General features: G+C 31.6%; 3 protein-coding genes and 1 long non-coding RNA gene across 7 annotated transcripts; 3 read left to right on the forward strand and 1 right to left on the reverse strand.

Annotated features, from left to right (window-relative positions):
- Window positions 1–6059: 6059 nt before the first annotated feature.
- On the forward strand, window positions 6060–7298 carry LOC126674388 (uncharacterized). Of its 2 annotated transcripts, XR_007639521.1 has the most exons (3): window positions 6060–6352; window positions 6939–7036; window positions 7141–7298. It is a non-coding gene; the product is annotated as an uncharacterized LOC126674388 (long non-coding RNA). The 2 variants fall into 2 exon arrangements; XR_007639520.2 differs by having other exon boundaries at window positions 6939–7298.
- A 2150-nt stretch (window positions 7299–9448) lies between these two features.
- Window positions 9449–15174, forward strand: LOC126671755 (uncharacterized). Its single transcript, XM_050365558.2, has 9 exons — window positions 9449–11321; window positions 12151–12206; window positions 12285–12367; window positions 12544–12622; window positions 12788–12898; window positions 13744–13853; window positions 14470–14553; window positions 14745–14782; window positions 14862–15174. The coding sequence occupies exons 1-9, from the start codon at window positions 10445–10447 to the stop codon at window positions 14930–14932; spliced, it is 1509 nt and encodes a 502-aa protein (XP_050221515.1). The 5' UTR covers window positions 9449–10444; the 3' UTR covers window positions 14933–15174.
- Window positions 15175–15292: 118 nt separating this feature from the next.
- Window positions 15293–20142, reverse strand: LOC126671756 (uncharacterized). 3 transcript variants are annotated; one of them, XM_050365560.2, is made up of 15 exons: window positions 19938–20142; window positions 18900–19092; window positions 18672–18783; window positions 18416–18562; window positions 17988–18092; window positions 17021–17104; window positions 16825–16940; window positions 16639–16740; window positions 16442–16555; window positions 16305–16361; window positions 16118–16184; window positions 15977–16030; window positions 15821–15895; window positions 15704–15739; window positions 15293–15615 (listed from the first exon to the last, which is right to left on the reverse strand). In XM_050365560.2, exons 2-15 carry the CDS (start codon window positions 18917–18919, stop codon window positions 15487–15489), a joined length of 1218 nt encoding a protein of 405 aa, XP_050221517.1. In that variant the 5' UTR covers window positions 18920–19092; window positions 19938–20142; the 3' UTR covers window positions 15293–15486. The 3 variants fall into 3 exon arrangements, with proteins under 3 accessions (XP_050221517.1, XP_050221516.1, XP_055961270.1); XM_050365559.2 differs by having other exon boundaries at window positions 18672–18786; window positions 19938–20141; XM_056105295.1 differs by lacking the exons at window positions 18900–19092; window positions 19938–20142 and having other exon boundaries at window positions 18668–18751.
- A 3892-nt stretch (window positions 20143–24034) lies between these two features.
- On the forward strand, window positions 24035–24710 carry LOC126672385 (uncharacterized). The gene is made up of 3 exons (XM_050366335.1): window positions 24035–24321; window positions 24380–24470; window positions 24516–24710. Exons 1-3 carry the CDS (start codon window positions 24035–24037, stop codon window positions 24708–24710), a joined length of 573 nt encoding a protein of 190 aa, XP_050222292.1.
- Window positions 24711–25248: the final 538 nt, after the last annotated feature.

A 25248-nucleotide genomic window follows, 5' to 3' on the forward strand; every position in this document is an offset into this window, starting at 1 on the left:
ATTAAATAATAATTTTAAAAATATTAACTATCTACAATATTAATATTTTTTTAATAATATTTTTTATATTGGATAAAAATCAAATAAACTATAAAGTTAAATTAATAAAAAATAAATAAATATTTTATATAAACTGTAAACTTGTTCAAATTCTAGATTAATTTTATTTTTAAAAAGTAATATTCAATAAAATAAACGAGTGGAAGAGATTTGAAATTAATATATTATATGAAATGTGGACTTGTTCAAATTCTGGATTAATTTTATTTTTAAAAAAAAATATTCAATAAAATAAAGAGTGAAAGAGATTATAAATTAATATAAAGATTTATACTCTATACAACAATAAAATAAAATATTTATAAACATACCATCTTATCTTTCTCTTTATAAAAATATTTGTCATATTTTTAAAAATATTACCTTATCTCTTTTATTAATAAAAATACCATTTCTCTTTTTTTTCTTCAGCTTCTCCACCCAAATCCTAATTTTATTTGGGATTATTTATAAAATACCGTATTTTTGAATTTTATTTATACCAATTCTAGCAATCTTTCCTTAATTTCCGTCGCTACCTATTTTAGTAGCTTATTTATAAAAGTACCCACTATATATAAAAGCCTTATCTCATTTTATGTTAAACTTTTACATAGACTCTTTTTTTCTTTCTCTTCTCTCTCTTCTTTTCCGTTTGTCGTTTGATTTTCAGTTTGTCTCTTCAAATTGTTTTACAGTTTGTCTTTTCCGATCGCTTTTTCGTTCGTGATTCCGTTTGTCTACTTCCGAAGGATTTCTCGTCGTTTACGGTAATTTTTCCGTTCGCGCTAGTCCGTTCGTCTCTTCCGCTCGCGTTATGGATTTCTCGACATCGTTTTAGAATTGTGTAATTTTTTTAGGTTTTTTGTGATGATTTAAATATTTTGTAAATAAATTATTGTAGATCTATAATTTTTTTGTTTATAAAATTATTCTATTGTTCGTATAATTATTTTACCTTTCTCTTATTCATAAATTTGTTTATTGCTACTGATTTTGTAAAAAACAAATTGATTTATGGTGTATTTGTAGTGATTTTATAATATATTTACGTTATAGTATATTTTTGGTGCATTTATAATGTATTTTTGGTGTTTTTCGGTATATCTATGTTTTTTGATGTATTTTTGCCCTTTTTAGTATATCTATGGTGCATTTGCAGTGTTTATGGTGTATTTGCAGTGTTTTTGTGGTATACACCATAAAAACACTACAAAAATACCATGAATACACTATATATACACTATTGTTACACTATAAAAACATCATAAATACACTATATATACACTATTATTACACTATAAAAACACCATAATTATGCTAAAAACGCAATAGATACACTATAATATACTATAGTTATACTAAAAGCACGTTAAAAAGATAAAAAAAATACCAAAAAAAATTATATAAAAAAGAGAATAAATCATTAAAAGTGAAAAAATATATTTGTGAAATTAAAAAAAAGGTATTTTTGGTAAAAAAAATAGTTACAAAAAAAAGTCAAAAAACGGTAGATAAAATTGTAAATAAAATAAAAAATAGTGTATTGTAGAAATTACCACATTTTATTCTTTCTTTTCTTCATCTCTTAAAATTCTAATTTTATTTTTCTTCTATTCTTCCATTAACAACCACCACTAATTATCTTCCAAACCACACCACCACGACATCAAATCGCACCGCCACTGCCACTGCCGCCGCATCTTCGCTTTCTCCTCCACACCCACGCCGACGTTGTCCCCTCCACGCCCGCTGTCCTCTCCACACCACCACTATTTGAATGTAATATTTTAAAATTATATTTATATGTATATAATGATTTGTATGTATATATTTAGGATTTATTATTGTATGTAGGGCTGTGCAAAAATTGAATTAAACCGAAAAACCGAACCAAACTAAAAATTTCGGTTTGGTTCGGTTTTTGGTTAAAACGGTTTGATTCGTTTTTTGTCAACTTAGAAATGTGATATTCGGTTTTCAATTCGGTTTTAGATTCTTGCAAACTGAACCGACCAAAAAAACGAATAACAAGTTTTTTTATTAAAAAGAAATTAAAATTATTATATTTATTTATACTTTTTTAGTATTAGTTTTTTAATTATATCTAATATATAAGTTAACAAATTTATTATAATAGATAAAGCACACTAATAATATATGTAAAGTTATTATTAATCAATAATTTATTAATTTTTCATTTAAAAGAAATGGAAAAAAAAATTTTTAAAAATTGGTTTTAAACCGAACTAAAATTTTTTGGTTTTTTAATTTTGGTTTGGACCAACTTTGGTTTTGGGTTTTCATCCAATTTCAGTTTTTAGCTTTTTCGGTTCGGTCGACCGAACTGACTGAACCGACCGATTGCACAGGCCTAGTTGTATGTATAGATCTATTCAATATGTTTTTAGATTTTCAGATTGGCTTCATCTTCATCTTTTCCGTTTTTCGGATTTGATATTTTCAGTTTCAGATCTGATTAAAAAAACGTATATAATTTGTATTATATACGAATTATATACGGATAATATACAGATTATATGCATATTATATATCAAATAAATATAAAAACTGAAAAATTTGAAATTTTATATAAAAATCGTATTTTTGTAAATATATTTTAAAAATTTTATTTTTATAATTACTTTTTATATTTTTGTTAAAAAATGTATATAGTATTTTTGAAAATATTTTTATTTTTCTCGATATTTGTGTAAAAACCTCAAATTAATATACATTAGAACATTATAATGTGTAGAGATTAAAAGTTAATATAAAATACTCATTAAATAAATATGTTTAAATAAGTGATTTGAAAAATGAAAATTGATGAGAATGCTTTATTTGGTGAGTATTAATAAAAAAATTCTATTTGATGAGAATAAATAAGAGAGCTCTGTTGATCCTCTCGAATTATATAAGTATACAGATAATATAGATAAATGTGATTTCTTTTCAGTGCATCAGTTTAGAGTAGACCTGTTCATGAACTTGGATATCCGTCTAGGCCCGCTTAAACCCGAAGCTTAGGGCCGGGCTTGTCAACGATTTTTTGTAGAGAGAATTAGCAAAATACCTAAAAAAGAAAAATATTAGCATTTGTTAATCCAGATTTTCCACCTTTATTTGTCTACCTTAAAGTGTTTTATATTTACTTTTTTACTCTTTTATTTTATTTCTATACTCCATATTTACTCTACATCACAATTTATTTATTTTCTTCGTCTTCTTTTTCTTTTTCTTATTCTTCTTTTCTTCATCTTTTTCAATTTATTTTCAAAAAAAATTAACAAATTAACAAACTAAATCTAATTTTTAGCTCATAACATTTCAAGAAATTAATTCCTGTAATTTTATTATTATTTTTTAAAATTTTATTGATAGTTTCGAATCCGCTCGAATTTTTAATTCCTAATCGAATCGCTTCAAATTTCTCTTGAAATTCAAATCCAACGATCATAACTTTCTCCAAAAACAAAGAAAACTATAAATTTTTAATCTATTTGTTCTCATTAAAAATCTATTAAAAACAGTTTCAAACACAGTTTCAAACACTGTTTCAAATGCAGTTTCAAACGGTTTCAAAAATAACAGTTTCAAATAAACAGTTTCAAACCGTTTACAAAGGTTTCAAACAGTCTATAACAGTTTCTGAAAGACACTTTCAAACAGTCTAAAAATAACAGTTTCAAAAAAACAGTTTCAAAATGTTTACAAAGGTTTCGAACAGTATACAACAGTTTCAAACCGTTTACAAAGTTCTCAAAAAGTCTAAAACAGTTTCTAAAAAACACTTTCAAACATTCTAAAAAATAACAGTTTCAAACAATATATAATAGTTTCAAACTGTTTACAAAGGTTTCGAACATTATAAAACAGTTTCAAATCGTTTACAAAGGTCTCAAACAGCCTAAAACAGTTTCTAGAAAACATTTCAAATAGTATAAAAAATAACAGTTTCAAACAGTATAAAACAGTTTTAAACCGTTTACAAAGGTTTCAAACAGTATAAAACAGTTTAAAAAAAACAGTTTCAAATGATTTCTAAAATTAATTAAAAAACATTTGAAAACTAGGTAAAAACATCATTAATGAAGAAAAATGACGATTTTTTCGAAAAAATTGAAAAAACTCCAGAAAACGATACTACAATAATTTAAAACAACATAGAAAGAAAAAGAAGAAGAAGAAGACGCTTCTCAGCTACTAACATCATATTATATCTTCAATTCTTTCACAATTACAAACTTTCCTCTTTGTATTGGAGTTCATTTATATAATGTGGGAAAGAGAAAAGGTAGAAGAAAAAAAAAAGAAAATTTGCAGAGAAAGTAAAAGAAAAGACGAAGAAAGAGGAAAAGGAGGAGGAAAGAGAAAAAAAAGAGACAAAAAAAGAGGAGAGAGATAACATTGCAGAGAAAAAGAAGAAGACGAATAAGGAGGAGGAGGAGGAAAGAGAAAGAAAGAGGAGAGAGAAAAAAAAGAAAAAAAATGAAATATGCATGTGTTTAAAAGAAGAAGAGTAAAAATGCAAATAAGTTATTTTGCTAATTAAGAGTACAACTAAAAACAATAGAAAAATAGAGTAAAAAAGTAAATTTCTGAAATTGAGCTATTAAAAACAAATAAGTTTAAAAAAAGAGTTTTTTTATGCAAATTCCTCTTTTTTGTAATAAGTCCGTCCCGAGGCTGAGCCCGTAAAAAGACGTTATTTTATTGGCGGGCTCGGGCTTTTATTTTTGTAAAAATTATATATAAGTCCGTCCAAACCCGGTCCAAACCTGCAATAATATTGTGTGCCGAGTTTAGGTAGGAAATATAAAACTCGAGCCGGACTTCGGCCGGACTTGGACTTATAAGAAAGTTAAAAGTGGAAATTAGGCTCAGCACTATCAAAAGCCTTAATATTCTCACTCATACGGACCCACATGTTTCCTTGCAATGATACGTCATTCTTCTTCAACCTTTCTTTTTTATGTTTTTTCCAATGTTTTGAAAACCGGACCGGACCGGCCGGTCGGACCGGATTAACCGGGAACCGGCTGCCTGTCCGGTCCGGTTTATGGTGAAAATCGTCTTTTATAAAAATCGGTCAAAACCGGTCAAAAACCGGATTTAACCGGAAAAATCCGGTTTTTCATAAAAACCGGACAAATCCGGTTTTCAAAAAATTAGCCAAAAAGGTACTTTTTTGATAAAAAAATGCATGTGTGGTCCCCTACCTATGTGTCTTTTTATTTCTCTCTCATTATTTCTCTCACCCATGTGCACCTTTTTATCTCTCATATTAATTATGACTCTTACACAAATTATTTTCTCTCTCTCACATGTCATTTTCAACTTTAATAAAATAATATTTTCACTCAAATAAATAATTATACTCTCTCTAATATTACTATTATACATAAAAAAATTATATTTATAATCATATATTATATTTATAAAATGTCATATTATATTTTTTAAATTTAATAATTATTAATTATTAAACTTAAAAATTTATATATTTATATATTTTTCTCTTCCATATAAAAAAAATTCTTTTATATACTTATTTATGATTGTATTTTTATACAATAAATTATTTTTAAATTTTAAAATAAAAATATGATGACATGTTAAATTAAAAGTTTTTTTTTTTCTCATACAATATTATTATTCTATATACACTTAAATGTTACTCAATTATAAATGTATTTCACGCATTTAGTAAATAATTGTCTAATTTTGATAACAATTTTTACTAAAATTAAAATTTAGTTTTTCCATTTAGAATAAGTATTTTATATATTTTTAAATATTGATTATTTATAATTATATTTTATATAGTAAAATTTGAAAATTATTTATTTAAATATTTAATCATATTTTTTTAATTTATAATACATGTATTTTTAATTTAAATAATTTATATTTATTATAATTAAAAAATCCGGTTGAACCCGGTTGAACCGGTCGAACCATGAACCCTCGGAGAAGCCGGTTTGATCTCCGGTCCGGTTTTAAAAACATTGGTTTTTTCTTGATTTTTTTTACGATTTAAGAAATTAAAAAAAACGAGATCCTCATCACTGGAGATAGCAACGATAATAACGAGAACGACGAGAAGAGTGATGGATCGTGGAGATATTAAGGTTTGAAACTTTCTAATTTATTACCACAAACAGCGACCGTGGCTTCTATGGTGGATGGTGGCGGTGGGTATGAGAAGATTGTGGCAACCTGTTTGGTGGAAAAAAAAGATGTTGCGGTGAGACAAGAGCTCACAGGAAGGTTGGTTTTGCAAGTGATTGCTTTAAAGTGTGAGCTTAAGGTACTTTCATTGCAATTCAAAGTCTTGATTTGAGTTATTATTATTGAAAATTTTAATATTTGGAAATGCCTAGAGTCTGTAATTGCCACAATTTCTTGAATATTACCGAATGCATCAAGTAGTACTAATTCAGATGGTATGATAGTCGGCGTTCGTGGGATTGCCCACCAAGTGTTTGATGTTTTATCCAAGTGAAAGCTGAGTACTCTCACACTCCCTTGACCAATTTGGTTCAAATTAAATGTTCTTGCAAAAGTGGTTAATTAGTTTTTGATCAATTTAATTTTACATTTGTAGGATAAGTGGGGTTGGTTAATTAGTTTTTAATCAAAAAGACCGGATTGTCTTCGGATTGTCTAAATTTGAGGGTTTTAAATGTTGTAGATCAACTAAATATGGAGGCTAACAAAGCAGTACACGTTAGTGATAATAGTAAGGCTGATAAGGATGGAGCTAATTAATGCAATTGAAATTGATTGCTTAAGGGTTCTGTATATTATGAATTTTAAGAATTTGTTCGAAATAGCCTTTTACTTGCTAGTGGCATCTCTTTTGATTGCTTATGTTGGTTGAACGAATACTGCAGCAAGGGGGATGGAAAGGTTGGTTAGATGCCAAGCTCATATAATCCAAAAGCGCCAAGGCATGGTCAAAAAAATAAGTCTGTAATTTTGTAGTGTTTTGGTGAGTTAATATATTGAGGAAATTTGCATAAGCAGTTAGAAAATTAAACAAGATATCTGTAAATTTTTTATTTGTATATGTCACTTTTTTTAATGCGTTGGCAGGTTTTCTTGGTGATATGATCGGTGGCTTTGGGGTGGTTGATTTTATTAATATGATTAGTGATTTTATTTTATAATTTATGATTGTAATGATTTTGTTCTCGGTTTACCAATGGTTTACTTGTGATTGTCTAATATATGGATTTTCAGTTTTAGTTGTTTGTTTGACTTATTTAGTTGTTTGTTTGACTTGTTTTGTTGTATAGGATTATTTTCCAGAACTATGAATATTGATTGTTATTTTTATTTAATTTTATAAATTTAGTATCTATTTAGTGCATTGTTAGTTAACTAATAGTAAACTATATTTTAATATATGTTTGGCTTAATTATTTTAAAAAAATATCACCTCTAATTTTTTTTCGTTTATACCCTGACTTTAAAAAAAGGTCATTTGTATCCAATTTTGTGTTTTTATGTTTCGTCCCTACCCAAAAGTACTAAAATTGCCTATTTTTATTTGAAAAAAAGTTTAATATAATCCTTCAATTAATATTTATATACTAATTAGACATATGATATAATCTTTTAGTTAATTGTTTTTAATTTTTCATCCTTTAATTCATTAAATTGTAAATTATATTCTTATATTGGGTAGAGATGAAACCTAAAAATCCAAAATTGGATACAAATGACTTTTTTATAAAGTTAGAGTATAAACGAAGAAAAAGTTTAAGATGGATTTTTTTAAGTAATTAGGCCTATATGTTTTGATACAATTCATTTTTTCTGTTCATATGTTTTTTTATACTTATTTCTTAATATGTAGCTGGTCTAATTTCTAACTTTACGTTGAAGATAATTGATAGTAAACCGTTAGTTAACTAATTTAATTTTAATAATAATGTTAATAAACCTTGAGTTAACCATTGGTAAATTTATAATGTTTTTATTGATGGTTAACTAATAATTTACTAATGGTACACCAATAATTTTAGTAAATTAAGTAATAAATTATTTTAATATTTTATAATTTAAAAATAAATTAATTTGATTTTTAAATAAACCGACAATAAACTATTAATAAAGTATATCATGATGTTTTGAACTCACTCTTTGATGACAAAAATTAAGAGCACGGAGTCACAGTTCAATGAAACTCTTCGTCCCAATGATGCTACAACAGAGAGATTCGAATCGAAAGAAAAATGGAGTCTCCACCTGAAAGAGAAAAATCGAACCCGTTATATTTTGTGATTTTATTTTGTAATTTATGATTGTAATGATTTTATTGTTGGTTTACCAATGGTTTACTAATAGTATACCAATAAATTTAATTTTATACTGTTGATAAACCTTGAGTTAACCGTTGGTAAATTTAAAATTATTTTTGGATGATGCTCTTAATTTTTATGTACTTTTTTTCACTTGTGTATTTGTAACGGTTTTGTTGTTGGTTATCCAATTGTTTACTAATGTAACACCAATAATTTTAGTAAATTAAGTAATAACATTTTAATTTTAGTAAAATAAAAAATAGTAATTTGATTTTTAAGTAAACTAATAATAGACTGTTAGTAAACTGTTAGTAAACTGTTAGTGAACTTATAGTGAACAGATATTTAGTAAACCATTAGAGAACTAATTAGATTGTGAAATTAATTAAGATTTATAAAGCAAGTTGTTAAGTAGTGTTTTTTATAGCGGATGAAGGGAAGCCTAGAGGAGAAGGATCGTGAAGACATCAATTAGTTGTAATGGCCATTTTTTAAGTAAAAGTTTATGTATTGTATTTATTTATAGAGAAAAAAAATATTTTAGTTTTTTAAATATATATTTTAAAATAATTTTATTTTTTTATAGACTAGACTCTGATAGTTGACTGTTGGTAAACTCTTAGTGAATTTATAGTAAACTAACTTATTTGTTAGCAAACCAATAATAAACTTTTAGTAAATTTATGTCTTAAGTTAACCGGTAGTAAATTTTCTTTTAGTTAAGTAAGTTGTATTTTAATAAATTAATAATAAAATGTAAAGTACACTAAGTTATTATTTAGTAAACTGATAGTACTTTTCCCTCTCAATTTTATTTTTCCCTTTTAACTCTGCACTCCACTCTTTACTTTATTTTTCTCTATTTACTTTTCACTTACATATCCATACTCTATTGTTATAGCCTATAGCCTTTTGTCTCCAAAATTTATACAAAAGCTTTTTCAAAGTTCTCCACTTTTATTTTTTGGTCTGCCATTATTATTATATTTATTTGTCATCCTTTAACTTCTGTATCTTCACTTTCTTTTAAAGTTGCCTCCTTTCTTTCCCAATTTCTTCACTCTCTTTGCAAATGGGCTGCTAAAAAGTCTCATGCTTCTGCATAATTTGAAATTTCCCTCTGGGTTTTCAACTTAAACCGTATATCCCACACAATGATCAGTGCAACAGACCTCTACCATATTCTCACAGCAGTGGTGCCGCTCTATGTGGCCATGATCTTGGCTTATGGCTCAATAAAATGGTGGAATATCTTAACCACTGATTAGTAAAGACTTAACCAACTTTCTAGCGACAAAAAAAAGCAACAAAAAAAGAAGCAAGCGAATTAAACACAGAACATACAGTTGGACAACTTAAATCCTTCCAACAAACTTCTCCTCGTCTTCTCCGCACCCATCTCTCTTCACATTACATTACTAAAACTCTCACTCAACTCTAAAAAATTCTCAATCCCAACTCTCTCAAACCATGGCAGCTTCATCATCTTCATTCCTCACCAAACTCTCAATCTCAAACAAACTAATTTCCTTCTCCTCCTCTCTCCCCCCCATTTTCCTTCCACATTTCCGTTAATAAAACACCGCCAAACGCTCCTGCAACAACGAAAATGCGTTGACAGTCCCATCCAAGATCCGCGAAATTTTCATGCCGGCGCTCAGTTCTACAATGACCGAGGGCTAAATTGTCTCCTGGATTAAATCGGAAGGCGAAGTGTTATCCAAAGGGGAAAGCGTCATCTTCTGCTCCGGCTATGACGTCACTGTCCAGTAAAGCTGGTGATGGGGATGGAGAGTTATTTGAATAATTGCTTACCATCAGATCGTACTATTCAAAATATAAAGTTTATTTTTGCAATAAAACTTTAGTCAAACTGTAAATTTCAATTAATTTTAGTCAGCAGGTACCCTTGAGAATATTTAGGTGTTTTAAAGGTATTTGTCTAAAAATCTCAAGTTAAAAAGCCCGCCGGACCCGGCCCGAACCCAGCCATGAACAGGTCTAGTTTAGAGTGGTTATTGTAAAAATTGAGAAAGAGAATAAACCATGCTTAAACCCCCCAAATCAATAAACAAAATTCCAACCATCAAATGGCTAAATCTCTTTCCCTTCTCTTCCTCCGTCCGAAACCCACTTCCCTTTTCTTTTCAAAACCCAAATCTTTACTCATCTTTTCATCACTTCCCCGAAACCTCTTCTCCACAACCTCCACACCCTACCCACTTCAATATGACCTCATCATCACCCGCCCAGCTCACTCCCCTTCTCCCCATACCCGCTCTCTACCCGCCCGGGTCACGAAGGCCGACTCTGATACCTCTCCCGACCAAGATTCTGATCTGGGTCTTGACTCATGGGTTGATCAGAAACTGTCCACGGATAAATCCAAGAGAAAGTATTATAGTAAGAGGAGAAAAAGAATGTATGGGTCTGATTCTGATGATGAAAACAGGAGCAAAGATGATGGCTTCGTTGAATTAAAGCCTGAAGTTGCCAACTTTAAGAGCTTGCACAAGAGGGAAGAGGAGTTGCATTTTTATGATGCGTTTGCTTATCCATGGGAGAAAGATAAGCATTATAAAATGGTTTATCAGCTGGAGAAGAAATACTACCCTGACCAGTGTTTTGACAAGGCGTTTCTTGATCCTCAAGCTTCTAAGTCTAGCCAAAATGGAGAGAAAAGAAATGAGAAGAGGGTAGGTGACAGAGATGAAGATGAAGGGGTGGTGTTCTTTGAGGAGCAGGAGAAGAAAGATTTGAATTTGGTGGAGACAAACTCCATAAAGAATGCTGATAAAGATGTTACAGAGAGGAAAGTGGAGGAGTTCTTCAAGTGTTTGAAGAAAGTCCCCAACAAAAATAATGAACTTGACAATGGGGAACCTTATCTTCTTACTAGGACCACCGAGCTTCCGCCTAGGTGGGATGGTCCCAATGGAACTGTGGTTTTGGTCAATAAGCCTAAAGGTATGTTCAAAGTGTCTTTCATTTAATTTGCAACTTATTCCAAATGTTTGGAATTTAAGGGATTAGGCTTTTGATTAATATGTCTTCTATTCTGTTACTAACTTTAGAGCATGTAATTTGTAAGAACTGTTATAAAAGACTTACTAAACTGAATTTTTGTTTAAAAATTTCCTATTAAAGGTATGTAGATAGAGTGTGCACCATTTTCCAGCAACTAATTGCTGTATGCCTGCGTATCCATCACTCGAGGATATTAAAATGTTGGGCAGGAGGTCATAAGACACACCCGCGTCAGTGGTTTCATAAATGCATTGGTTCATCACTTTCACTAAGGGGATTTATATAGCTGATGTAGAAAAAGAAAATTACACAAGACTTTTATTGATTTAAGATTCTGCAGTAGAAGTTTGCCTCTCTTTAGCAATATGTGGTGAAGCTTCTCATCTCTTAAGACTTAAGGGAATTTAATTCTTTAACAAATTTTAATGCATCTATAGAAAGAGAAGATATGGTCATAGACTTTAGCTGTGACAGGATTATACAGCCCAATTTTTATGTTTCTACCAACAGCACAGTATATTGTCTGGTTACTCATTCGAGAAATACCTTATTGTTCATCGACTGATCCAGGCTCAACCCCAATCTATTTGTTCAGTCAAATGGCTTGCTTGGTTAGCATTTCTTTGAAGTTTCAGAAGACTTCTTTTTATTGAACTTCTGAAACCTCCATATGCATGCAGTTCAGGTTTCTTGAATATTGTAAAAATTTCAAATCTGCAACCATGATGTTTTTGTTATCAAAAAAGTAATGCTATGATATGGCAACCAGGATGGACTTCATTTACAGTTTGTGGAAAGCTTCGTCGCCTTGTCAAAGTGAAAAAGGTCCCTCATTGATATTCTCAGTTGACATTGCATCTGAACTAGGTGTAACTTTGTCTTATTGTTTCATTTTGGTTATAGGTGGGGCATGCTGGAACATTGGATCCCATGGCAACTGGCTTATTGATTGTATGCATTGGTAAAGCGACTAAAGTAGTAGACAGGTATTACTGCATTTCAACTTATTTCTTAGACTAGTTATGAGATCTTCATTTTATAGATTGCCTACCAAGCCCTTTTCCCATCATTCTCTTCCATATCTTTTATGGTCCACAGATTAAATCTTTATATTATTCTTTCTATGATATGCTGCTTTTATGACTTTGTTATATGTATGTAGTTACCAAGGTATGATTAAGGGTTATAGTGGAGTTTTCCGCCTAGGTGAGGCAACTTCAACTTGGGATGCTGATTCGCCAGTATGTTGTTATTTTGAAGAAATTTTCGTAATTATATTTTCTGGTTAGATCATGCATGATTACTGCTTGTGCTCGTTCTTTCTTACTCTGAAGCATCATAACTGAAACATTTGTGTTTGATGCGTCCAACGAAATTCCTCACATGTGATTCATCCTCTTGTTTAGGTTATTCAGCGTGAGCCTTGGGAGCACATCAAAGATGATGACATAAGGAAAGCAACTGCATCTTTTAATGGGGAAATTTGGCAAGTTCCTCCGATGTTCTCTGCCATCAAAGTTAAGAACTTGTGCTGTATCGATTAATTATTTTAATATATAAATTTGCAGTTATGTATAACTTTTCTTCAAGATCCTTGCTTGTGCCCTCAAAATATACACTTCCTTTCCTGCATGCATTCAAGTGAGGAACACAACTGAGTTTTCAGAATAAATTTGCAACTAAATATGATAGTAGATGATAATACTCCAGTAAACACTGAAGTATCTGTTAAAAGCACACATAGTATTGTTATAAGTGGAAGCATATTTTTCCGATCATCTGAACTGTATCTAATTGTCTCGAAGCTAGAAACTAAATGCTAAAAGTAAAACACTGATGGTCCTCCTCCATAGGCTTCTAGATTTTGTTGTACGAAGGATAAAATATCTTTCAATAATTTATTTTACGTTATAACATAAATGAAGCACAACAAAATCTATATTGAAGATACGAGATTGGACTTCTTTTCAATTGTGCAACAATTTTACTTAGAACTGTAATGTGGCTACATTCTTGCTTGCAAGTCTAGTGACCGACAACTTGGTTCTGGGTTTGGAATTCTTGCTTGATGTGTTTAGAATTCTGCTGACATGCTTCTTTTGAAGCAGTGAAACTGGCTTTGATGCATTGGAAGGTAAAGATGGTGTCTCTGCTTGGAATTGCTGCTTTACCTTTTATCCAAAACTGCATTTGCTTTTTTTTTTGTGAAATTTTTTGATGGGTCGAAAAACCTTTTCCTTACCACTCTTTTCCAAAACAGCATAACATTGATTTGTCTGCATGTGAGCACATGTTTGTTTACAAAGGCTGCCGGTAATTTGTTACTAGTTTCCTTGCTCAGAGTTTTGCTGCCTTGTCATAGGTTGGAGGCGAGAAGATGTATGAGAAAGCTAGAAGAGGAGAAAGTATTGAGCTTTCACCTAGAAGAGTTTCAATTTTTCAGTTCAACATAGAGCGAAGCTTAGAAGACAGGTGCATTAACTTTTTGTTAGAAATGTATAAGCACAAGCCACCAGACGTGTCTTCAATTTCTGATCTTCATTCTGAGATCAGATCTTGTTTATGTTTATGTTTATGTTTGACGGTGTGCATTTGACATAAACTATTGAAGAATCTGCTATGCGTATTGTGTTCTTCACGTATTCTATATATATGCATTCTCTGCTTCACATGTATGCTAGGTTGGAGTTTGACACTATTCCATTTCATCAGAAGTGATTGCAGTCAAGATGCTATAATTGATTGTGATATTGGCAGTTAGTTTATAGCTATTTTTTCTGCGGAAAACAAAAAACTTCACTGCCAGTTTATAGTAATCAGAGTCCTTGATAACCTTTTTCAATTTTAAGTCAGTTCCTGGTTTATTAAATTACATTGCAACCATTAAGGTGGCAATGCAAGATCTGAAATTGAATGGAATTTCTGATCGCATGATAAATGCTTATGAAAGAAGATTTGAGCTAGAGCTTAAATAATCATGGTCGATGAGATTGAATGGAGTTGTACATATCAACCATCTCGAAACTTTGAGTTCACTAAAAATAAAAGAAATTTCTTGTTCAAATTTTGACTTAAATTTGTCTTGCAGACAAAATTTGATTTTTCGAGTGGTATGCTCCAAAGGAACTTACATTCGATCACTATGTGCTGACTTTGGAAAAGCTCTTGGCAGGTATAACATATTTTTGCCTTGTTTTTTATCATTTTCATACCGTTGGTGGTTTTGAAATTAATCATTAACTTCTAACTATGATGGTTTTTGAAATGTATGCCTAGTTAGCAAATTTTTGATGGAAGTTTATTTCACGATTCCATTTAATATTTTGAGGTAAAATTATTTATAACTCGACTCTTCACTTGCAGTTGTGCTCATTTGACTGCTCTTCGTAGAGATTCAATTGGTAAGGCCCTTTCCTTATTCTTAAAAGTTTGCTGGTGGTCAAGCTTATAGTATACTATATTTGTTGATTCTTGTCGCAGGCGAATACTCGGCAGATAATGCATGGGAGTTCAAAGAGCTGGAAGAGGCAATTACCAAAAATTATTTCTAGTTGGTGATACCAGATATATTTCTTGCAAACAAAAATTCATGATTTGTGAAGCCTGAGATTCCAACTTTTCTTTATAAAGTCAGCATTTTGTTGAATTACTAGACACTGTAGTTCTCTCTTTCCAGCAGGTGCATATAAAAACCAATGTGTGTGCCAAGTCAAATTGAAACTGGTTACTGAATAGAATCAAATTATAAAAGATTTGGTTTGAAATACTAATAGTTCTTGGTTTTTCAATTTAATTCAGTTTTGATGGTAAAAAAATTCAGTTTAAAGTATTTTGATCTATTATAAAATTACTAGTTCTGTTTGATTTGGTTTGAACTGATTATAAACTCCTTAGTCCACAGGCCGGACACGTGCAAAAAACAAGAATCAAACTCTAAGAACAAAAGATAACACAGCCACATTCATGGTCAATTTGTGGACAGGATAATGGAATGAAGGCGTGTGATTACTTTGAAAGAATCAAAATAACTAGGAAGAAAATATATCCTCACTAAACCATCTAGAATCGTCAAAATTGCATCAACATAGATTAGACTGAGGTGATTTTATGAAATGTTTCCGTATTTGGTTGTTAAATTCCGAGGATCAATCCCCATTGCCTCGTAATAGGCTTTCTCCGCGTTGCTCATTCGATCTTGAAACATAGTCCATTCTTTTCGACATCTTTCCCTTACCTAAAAGAAAATCAGACCTTTAACATTTCCGTAATTAAATGAGACAAAGGGAAGTCGGACGATTCAATAATCAAAAGAAGGAACATACCCCTTCCCACGGTGCTCTCCCGCTCTCTGCATTTCCCTGCAGAACATTTAATAAACACAACTAAATACGCTGCACATTAAACAATTATTCATGTTAGAAAAGGGCTTTGGATGTTACCTGGTTCCCAAGTGATGGAACGCTTTGATGAACAATCCATTGAGCATCTACAACTCCTATTTTCTCATGTGCAGGCTGTTTGCAAGCAGAGACAAAATCGATAAATGATTGAGGTGGCATAGCATGCTTTTAATATTTAATATTTTTTTTAGTTACCTCAACACATTTCCTCAGAGCAAAATCTAAACCCCACCCATGAATCAAGTCATTCTGCAATACGACAAAAAGATCGCTAAGCTATGTAGATAAATTCAGAAATGAGGTGACAAAAAATTAACCAAATTTGTTAGTCTGTACCTGAATCATATACCAAACACAACGCCATGCATCCCGAGAAAACACAGTTGCCATGATTTCTACAAATCTGCTTGTAATCATTTTAGAATAACATGTTCATGTACCAAAATAATATATTTTCAGGAGTTCTGAGGAAAATAAAATTTAAATGGGTAGAAATAGCATTGACTTATTTATTCACACATACGCTGCACAAGGTGGCAAGTGTGGATCGGTACACCAACCAGGCCTCTCCTCGGTGTCCCTGTTGAAAGTGGGGAACAGTCAAGCTACAAATGACCAGATTTATACAAGATCTAAAGACAGATTAAAGGCGTTCAATACTTGTGAACTTCTGAGCCATCTCTCCTTTTTGTCATGGCCCATGTTGTCCCTCTCTCTGGATTTAATCCAGGCTGTGAAATCTCCAGACCGTGTTTCTTTACCAGTTTAATGTATCTGAAACAGAGAAGAGTTAAATCATCACAGATGCTAAAACAGTAATCTCAATTTTAGAAAGGCAGTGAAAATTCAGCACTTACTCTTCGGCATCAAAATGCTCCACCCCAAGATCTTCATCCCACATGAAAACATATTCATAGGGTGCAACGATGTCAGGATGTAGAAAACGTTTAGCATACCACCTTCAACAAATTTTAGGAAGTTTACGAAACGAAATTGCAACGAATTCAGCCAACTGAAACTTCAGAGAGGGGCTAGATTCTAACCATTTAGTTTGCTTGGGAGCACTCACGTGGATAGCTCGCTTTGACCACTCAAACTCATCCCATTCAGTTGTATGGCCATCATAATGAAACAATACAATGGTGAAATTCTCTGAGAACTGTGAAACATACTCTAGTGAACAAAATGTAGAAGCCAGAGAGAGCAAGCGAGAGAGACAGGGAGAGAGAAGCAATATACCTTTTTAATTGCTGCATCAATATTGTCTTTCTGACCATAGCCAACAGTAAAAGTTACAAGATATTTTGCTTTGGTGGACAAGTCCTGCAAACGTTACATCCATTAGCCAACTATTTAGAATAGAGAAGAAATTATGAGCATCATAAATTGATAGGCTTTTGAGATTGTGATGTTTAGTGGAGTCATAAGAAATCTCATAAATTAGTAGACAAAATAAAAAAATACGTGGTTTTTCCCTGTTAGATAACTTGAAGCAACAGTGCATCTTTTAGCAACCAACTGTCAAGTGTCTTGTTCATGGGATGTGTTTTAGTAATCCATTTCTTATGCATTTCAGAACATTCCAAATTTTCTTGTCCTTCAATTAATTACTAAACTCATTTTCCCTTAACATAACTTAAGAACAAAAAGAAATAAGAAATACTGCGATGACCTATATAGTATGGATACTACACCAAAAATGTCAATGAAACAACAGTCCATCAGCTAAAATTTGGATTCCAAGATAGTGTTCTTAACAATAAGTTAGGCAATGGAGGTTTATACGATGGAACCGGTGGCTAAGGCCTCAAGATTATGAAAATTTTACTGTATATATAATCTGAAATTTAAAAACAGAACAGAATCTATTAATACTTTTTGTTCTCTACGAACACTGAAAGAATTTTGCAACCAATTACAGAATAGTAGTCTTGTATCACTTCGTAATATTTATCTTTCCTTGCATTTATATACTAAGCTACACAAACTTTCTAGAATCAGATCAAAAGTATTATGCGAAGTTACAGATATAATCTTCAAAATAAAATCATGTTGATAGCAATCTTGTGTCATTTCCTCATATTTTATCTTTCCTTGCATTTATATACTATGCTAAAAAATATTTACAAGAATTAGATCAACGGAATTACATGATATTACAGATAAGATATACTTTCAATATTAAATCATGTTGCAAGAAACTGACCTCACTAGGCAGACCCCACAATCGGCGGAGATAGAAATCCGACTCAGATTGTATTATACCTGGAGGAAGTCTTTCAGCTCCTCGAGGATTTGTTGGTACCCATATCTGAATAAAATGGAGGATTCTATAGTCAGTATCAGTACATGAAATCTGCAGGACCTGACCCTCTCTGATTCAGCAGTTGTAACCTAACTATTTAACAATGAAACTGCCGGACCATCAATGTTTACTACAAGAAGAAGGCAGGTGTATAAAAACATCGGAATATCTTCAAAATTTGCATCTTTGAACAAACAGAATCGGGACTTTAATTTTTCTTCGTATAGAACTTCCTGTGATTGGTGATTAAGGATAGGGCAATGGCCATTGAAGTAGCAAAGCTTAAACATAATTTGGACTGAAAGAAAATAATTATAAAATATTAGTACCTTTGTTCCGTTGCCATGCCGAGAGTCACCTTTGTTACCCTTTATAGAAGACCAAGCATTGAACAATGCTTGGGTTGAAAGACCAGAGTACTTGTCCTCAATATATGTCAGATCAATTGAAGGAAATAGACTAGATGGAAGATTCATCTATCAATTATAAAATTGTAAAACATAAGCTTACCTTTTTAAGTGACGGTTAAACTACACAGATGAGAACAATTAACAGATAAGTAAAAAGAATCGAAAACACACCTACCTTAGATAGTGAGAGTGTTGGAAATGATATTCCTAAAAAGAATCCAAAAATAATTCCGACAAAAGTTGTCATGAAAAGCCTCATTGTCTCGTTAGGTTTTCTTGTATATACACTGCTGCTCAAAAGAGAAAAAGTTTTACAAATATTGATGTCACTTTCACCGTTATCCAAATTTAAATTTGGTGCTACGATGGAAGGTAAATAATAAATCACCGGTATTGGTCTTACCTACGGATAGGGAGACGCATTATAGTCCAAATCTTCTTATTCCACAATTAAATTTGCAAAATCTGTTCCACTCGCTCATCAAGTTTGCAGATACTTTTTCAGGTTCCTTTAAATGCAATGCATTCCTTCATGGGAAAACGTATTACTATAAAACGGTTTTAGAGAAAAATCCAAAGAGCTGATAAGCAATCTCCTGCAAAAATTGAACTCATTAGACACACAATACAAGTCCCACAACCAAAACATCATCAGCCAGAACTTGAATGTATCTGTTGCAATTGCAGTTATTGTCCAATAAATGCAACAAATCTGACCTACTCAGCTTCTGGTCCTAACCTAACATGAAGTTGACCTCCTTTATTTTTCATAATTAATAGCTCCAGGCAGCAAGTTGATGAACATAACTTGCTTAGATATTATGATATATAATATCAATTAGGCAGACACAAGATACCGCATCTAGCATATATTATTCAATCAGCACAGACTGTTACATGCTTGTGAATATGCATTTTAGGCAATAAAGAGTAAGAGCATAGATGCGAGTTCAAGTACTTATCTTTTCTATGAATCATCATCACTGGTAAACATTAAGAAAAGTTCATTTTTCTTTCCTTTCAGAACGAACACGCAACGGTTATGCCACGCCATTTTTACAATAAGCCACTAAGCAATAGGAAATCCTTAATTACTGCTTATTTTTTTTATCATTAAATATTCCAACCTCATTTGATCTATGCAGGGATGACGTGGCACAACCGTTCGTCGTATAATTGTTCTCAAGCATTTAAAACCTCTAATTAAACAATGGAACCACTATAACAATAACAATAAAATTGCAGAAAGTCAATCATGAAGCACATCCAATCATCAAACACAACATGTGCAAGAATTTTCACAAAAGCATCAAATAAGTTAAGCTGTTGATCATTAAGAATGAGACAATATGAATGAGATACAAAGATCAGAACTTTAGAAATTAGACATAACAAACCCGAAAACTAAAGACAACCCAGTAAAGAGATTAGCAATTCTTACGTTGGTTTCAACAGAAATACGGAATTTGAATCTGGGACACTTGTTTCTTCTTTTGTAACAGAAAACCAAACAGGTTCTAACCAAAAACAAAAAAAAAGGTTAAGTTGTCAGCTTTAATTCGTTATTTTTGAGGAATGTTTGGTTCGGTATTTATAATAATAATTTTATAATAAAAGAGATCAAAACAAATCAAATTCTACAAAGCCATCAACACAAACATACAACATAGGGAAACAAATATTATTAATTTTTTGTTTCTTGAATTGGTTAATTTCCCTTTTACTATTCAGCTGGGTAATGATTCTATGTATTTGGTCGTACGTTAGTTTCTGAAATTTTGGTTTGTGATTTTGTCATTTGTTGTGACGTGTTACGTGTAGATGGAAGATTAATGTCTGAGTAGGTGTACTTGAATATAAGTTCTCCTTCATTTTGAACTTTTTAAATTGATACTAGTTTGATTGACACTTTTGTAAAGGTAGTGATTATTAATTTGATTTGCATACTGTTTTTTTTTAAAAAAAAATTTAAGCATATTATTTTGGATTAATTGCTAAAACTTTCCACAAGTTAGGTCAACTTAACTTATTATTTTGGATTAATTGCTAAAACTTTCCCCAAGTTAGGTCAAATTAACTTATTTTCCATAACGTTTAAAAAGATATAAAAAAATCAAGAAAATAGGCGGCGACTTTATTTTTCAAGAAAATAAACCCTAAACCCTAAACCCGCTCTGCTCACATTTATAAATTCCTGAATCATGTTACGAGGCACGTTCGTAGCATGTATTCAAGAATTTCTATGGTAATATTCTTGCTATTATTTTGATTATAATTGTAATTAATTAATAAAATTAATAATCTGAAATTAATTTATAAAATATTGTTTTAATCCAACAAAAACTATAACTAATTCAATTATGATTATATATAACTATAATAAATTTTATTAACATAATAAAATTAATCCAGCTCATATGATATTTCTTAATCCAACATAAATATTAATTAATTTAACATTGATTATAAATTTAAAATCTATTAGTATACTTATAATAAATTTAATTAATATAATTACACACTCACTGGTACTTTAATTATTTTGTTTAAAAAATTACAAATTAATAGTGGAATAAAAAAACCCTGATGCCACCAGCCCCCTACCTCATCGTAAAACCTAATCCTTCAGGCCACCATGCTCCGGTCACCAATTCAGCTTGGAACGACTATGTTGCAAGGTTAGGTGTATGCAACATTAAACTAGGTGTTGCGGAGAAACACAACAATCCTAACGTGATTTATTTTGAGAACTTCCCCAAAAATTATAGATATCATGACCTAGAAAACGTGTTTGCTAGTTATGGTGTGATTGGTAGGGTTTTATTGACTGCAAAACTTACCAAACTTAATGTTAGTTTTGGATTCCTACGTCCGAATTCGAATAAGGCAAAGTCTTGGATTATTGAAAGATTGTTTTAAAGTGGGAATCCCACATCTGTTATGTATGTGAATGTCCATGTGTTTATATATTGGTTGGACCTCTCCATTTGATACCAATTGGTTTTAAGATAGAATCTAACATGGTATCAAAACTTTATCCATTCACACAATCCGAAATCTAAAATCTGTATTTGGCCCAACCCACGCGATATGTGAGGGGGAGTGTTAAAATGGACAATCCCACATTTGTTACAAGTATGAATATACATGTGTTTATATATCAGTTGGACCTCTCCACTTGATACCAATTTGTTTTTAAAGGGAATCTAACAAATTGAATATGGTTTCAATAGGTAAATTCAAATGAGAGCTTTTGTCTCCAAGTTCCTTGAGAGGAGAAGTGTTGTCACTATGGATAAAAAAATGGCTGCTCAGCCATCTAGAGTTGTGTCTTATTTATCGTTCAGGATAAACGATCATATAAAGAGGTTAAGTCGAGGGTTATGGCTTCAAATAATAGTTTGCATGTTGCGGCTTCCCTATAACGTATGGCATGTGTTTATTTCTCCCTATTGAATTGGGTACAATTGATAACAAGTGGATACATCGATCGATAGTTGCTAGGATTTTTGATATAGCAAAGGTATTGAAGTCGAAGAGATTCCTTACTGATAAGGGAATTACTGTAGAAGGGGTATCTTTACTCGGAAGTAATGTGATTCTTATTACTTTTGCTACAATGAAATTGGCTGAGAATTTTCTATTATATAATGGGACAAGGTTGATAGATTTCTTCCAGTCATTCTCATGGGTAGAAGATTTCAATCAAGCATTTACACATTTGGTTTGGGTAACAATAACGGGATTGCCTATCTCACTATGGAATCCAGAGGTTTTTATGGAAATTGGGAACGCTATTGGGAAAACTATCGTTGTTCATCCTTTGGTCGATGAGAAAAACCATCTCGACTAAGAGCTTGTTCTAATTTCACGTGCTTGCAGTTTTATCAAACACTCGTTATAGTTGAATTATGGTGATAAATCAATCTTGATTTATGTCGTTGAATTAACTTTGCCTATTGATTTTGATGAGGTTAGCACTGATAACATCATCAACGGAGATAACATTCGGTTCTTAGTATTGGAGAATAGCAAGTCTCCATTGCACTTGGCGACGATTTATTGCATTACGACGTTAATAATGGGCGCACCACAGAAGGGTTCGTTCATTCACTTGTGTTTAGTAACGGTGTTGTTGGCCTGAGCTGAAGTGAAGCTAACGCTGCATATACAGAGGGAACAGTGAATTTACGAAACAGTGACTCACAAAGTTCAAAGGAAGATCAATCCTTCAATCCGGTATCATCATCAGCTGAGAAGACCGGCAATGAGTAGGTGTTTAACAACGAAGTGCAGGAAAGGAAGGTACAAACGTTCATTCAGATAATGAGCAAGTTCAGGTGGTAGTAGATGAGCATATCTCAGGGCATACTGTTACTCCAAGCAGGTGGGTGAAACATATTAATCACTTGAGTCTTATATACTCTTGCTCAACTGACCAAGTAGATTCGGTTAATGCTATATCTGATGGAAAAATAACAAACATGAACAGATTATACATTGCTTCAAGGGAGGATGTTAATACTTCAAATCTGGATGATGAAATTAGCAAGACATGGAGGATTGGACATGATTTGTGTTTATTTAATCTAGAGGATAAAGCCGCAACCTTAAAGGAATTATCAAACCGAATGTATGGCAGCAGGCAATGAGTTTCAGCTTAATAGCCACGACGGTAATTTATTTTTTTATGTCTTTGCCACTTACTTTTGTGTCCTAGAATTGTAGAGGCAGTTTATTGAATAGCAGGAAACAAATTTTTATTTGAAAATTGGTAACCGTTCATAATCTATCTTTCATTGAGTTAATGGAATCTAAAAAAGAAATATCGATGATTTCTTTATTAGTTACTTATGGCCTAACTTGGATTTTGGTTAAGCTTGGGTTCCATCTATTGGTGCTTCCGGTGGTTTATTGCTTATTTGGAACTCTGTTTGTCACTATTACAGGGGGGGGGAGATGGATTGCTTTGGACTTTGTTCATGATTATTTTTGTTGCCGTCATATCCTTATTTATGCTAGTAATATGGCGTCTAAGAGATTATTTCTATGGCATGAGCTAGATAGTTTATTGGGTTTCAAAGGAACGATTATCATCAGTGGGGATTTCAATGAAACTTTGACACCTGAGAAAATATTGAATAGTGTTGGCTACTCTATTTCTATGCTAGCTCTTCGTGATTTTGTTAATAGCTTGGAATTATTAGATCTTCCTTTCCAAGGAAGATTGTTCACATGAAAAAATTCATTCTCCAAATCTCATATCGACAGGTCTTTGATCTCTTCTAATGCATGATCAATTTGGCCACACATATCTTTATCGGCTTTGCCTGGAGGATAGTCTGATCATGTCCCTATCTGTGTCCGTTCTGCTATTATTTTATATTGAAGGCCTAAATATTTTTGTTGTTGATGTTTGGTGGGATCATGAGGGGTTCCATTTATTTGTGATTGGGAGCTCGAATTCAGTTTGTGATACCACTCCTAATCTCATTTAGAGATTAAAGGACATGAGATAAAAAAATTCGGGTTTGGAATATGGAAGTTTTTGGGGACCACAACAAAATAATCAAGGAGTTTGCAGAGAACATTTTAGCTAAAGATTTAGCTATTGAATCGGGTTTCCAATCTGATGAAGACATGGCCGAAACTGCTAGACTTAAAGTAGATTTATGGAGAGTGGAAAAGCGCTTGGAATCCATCTGGATACAAAAATCTAGACTCAAATGGAATGTTGAGGGTGATAAAAATACTAAATTCTTCCACATTATGGCCTCCTCTTATTATAGAAATAATCATATTTCCTCATTCTTGTGGATGGAACTGTTTTTTCAAATCCAAATCTGATTTCACATAAAAAAACTTATACAATGCCTAGTATAGCTGGGAAGCAGGGGTTAAGTTTGATATTGACGGCCTTGATTTTGATCAGATTACAGAATTGCAGGCTGCCTCCTTGATTAAACCTTTTCAGGTTTCTTAGATCCACAACGCTATATCTTTTTGTGGTGTCAATAAGGCACCAGAGGGTCCAGACGGGTTCAATTTTTATTTCAATCATAGAGCTTTACCAATGATGAAGGATGTTATTGTTGATTTTTTTGCGAAATTTCATAAATTTAGTACCTTAACTAAAGGTATTATTTCTTCTGTTATGGTTCTGGTTCCGAAAATGGCACGGTCATCCAACATAAAAGATTTATCGCCCTATTAGTCTTGTCAATGGGTTATATAAGATGCTTTGAAAATGTAGCACTCCGTAAATTTAAATGACTAAATTATTCCATGTGAGGAATAATAAATAGGTAGGGGAGAACGTAAAATTAAATTTAAGGATGAAATTAATTTATAGTGTCTCTAAAAATATAAAACAATTATAGAAATTAAAATTTAAATTTTAAATATCGGGAATTAAGAAATGGTTATAAATTGAAATAAAATAATTTATAAGTCTCGAGTAAATATTTTTTAGGTCAATATTCACGGAATATTTTTAAGAAGTTACCATTAAAATGTCATAAGATTTGGACTTAGAATTGTTTTTGAGTGGAACTGATTTATATCCAATAAATTTTAAATAATTTATTAAAAATAAAACATAGGTCCCGTGAGAATAAAAATTATATTTTTATTTGTTTTATATTTTATGAAATTTTTGAATAAGATTTCATGAAATTATGAGTTAGTTTCCGTGCGAGGTACGGATGAATATTTAAAAATTTGGATTAAAGTGATGTGTAAGTCACCAGGGA

The sequence above is a fragment of the Mercurialis annua genome, linkage group LG3, assembly GCF_937616625.2.
Source record: "Mercurialis annua linkage group LG3, ddMerAnnu1.2, whole genome shotgun sequence".
Lineage (NCBI taxonomy): Eukaryota > Viridiplantae > Streptophyta > Magnoliopsida > Malpighiales > Euphorbiaceae > Mercurialis > Mercurialis annua.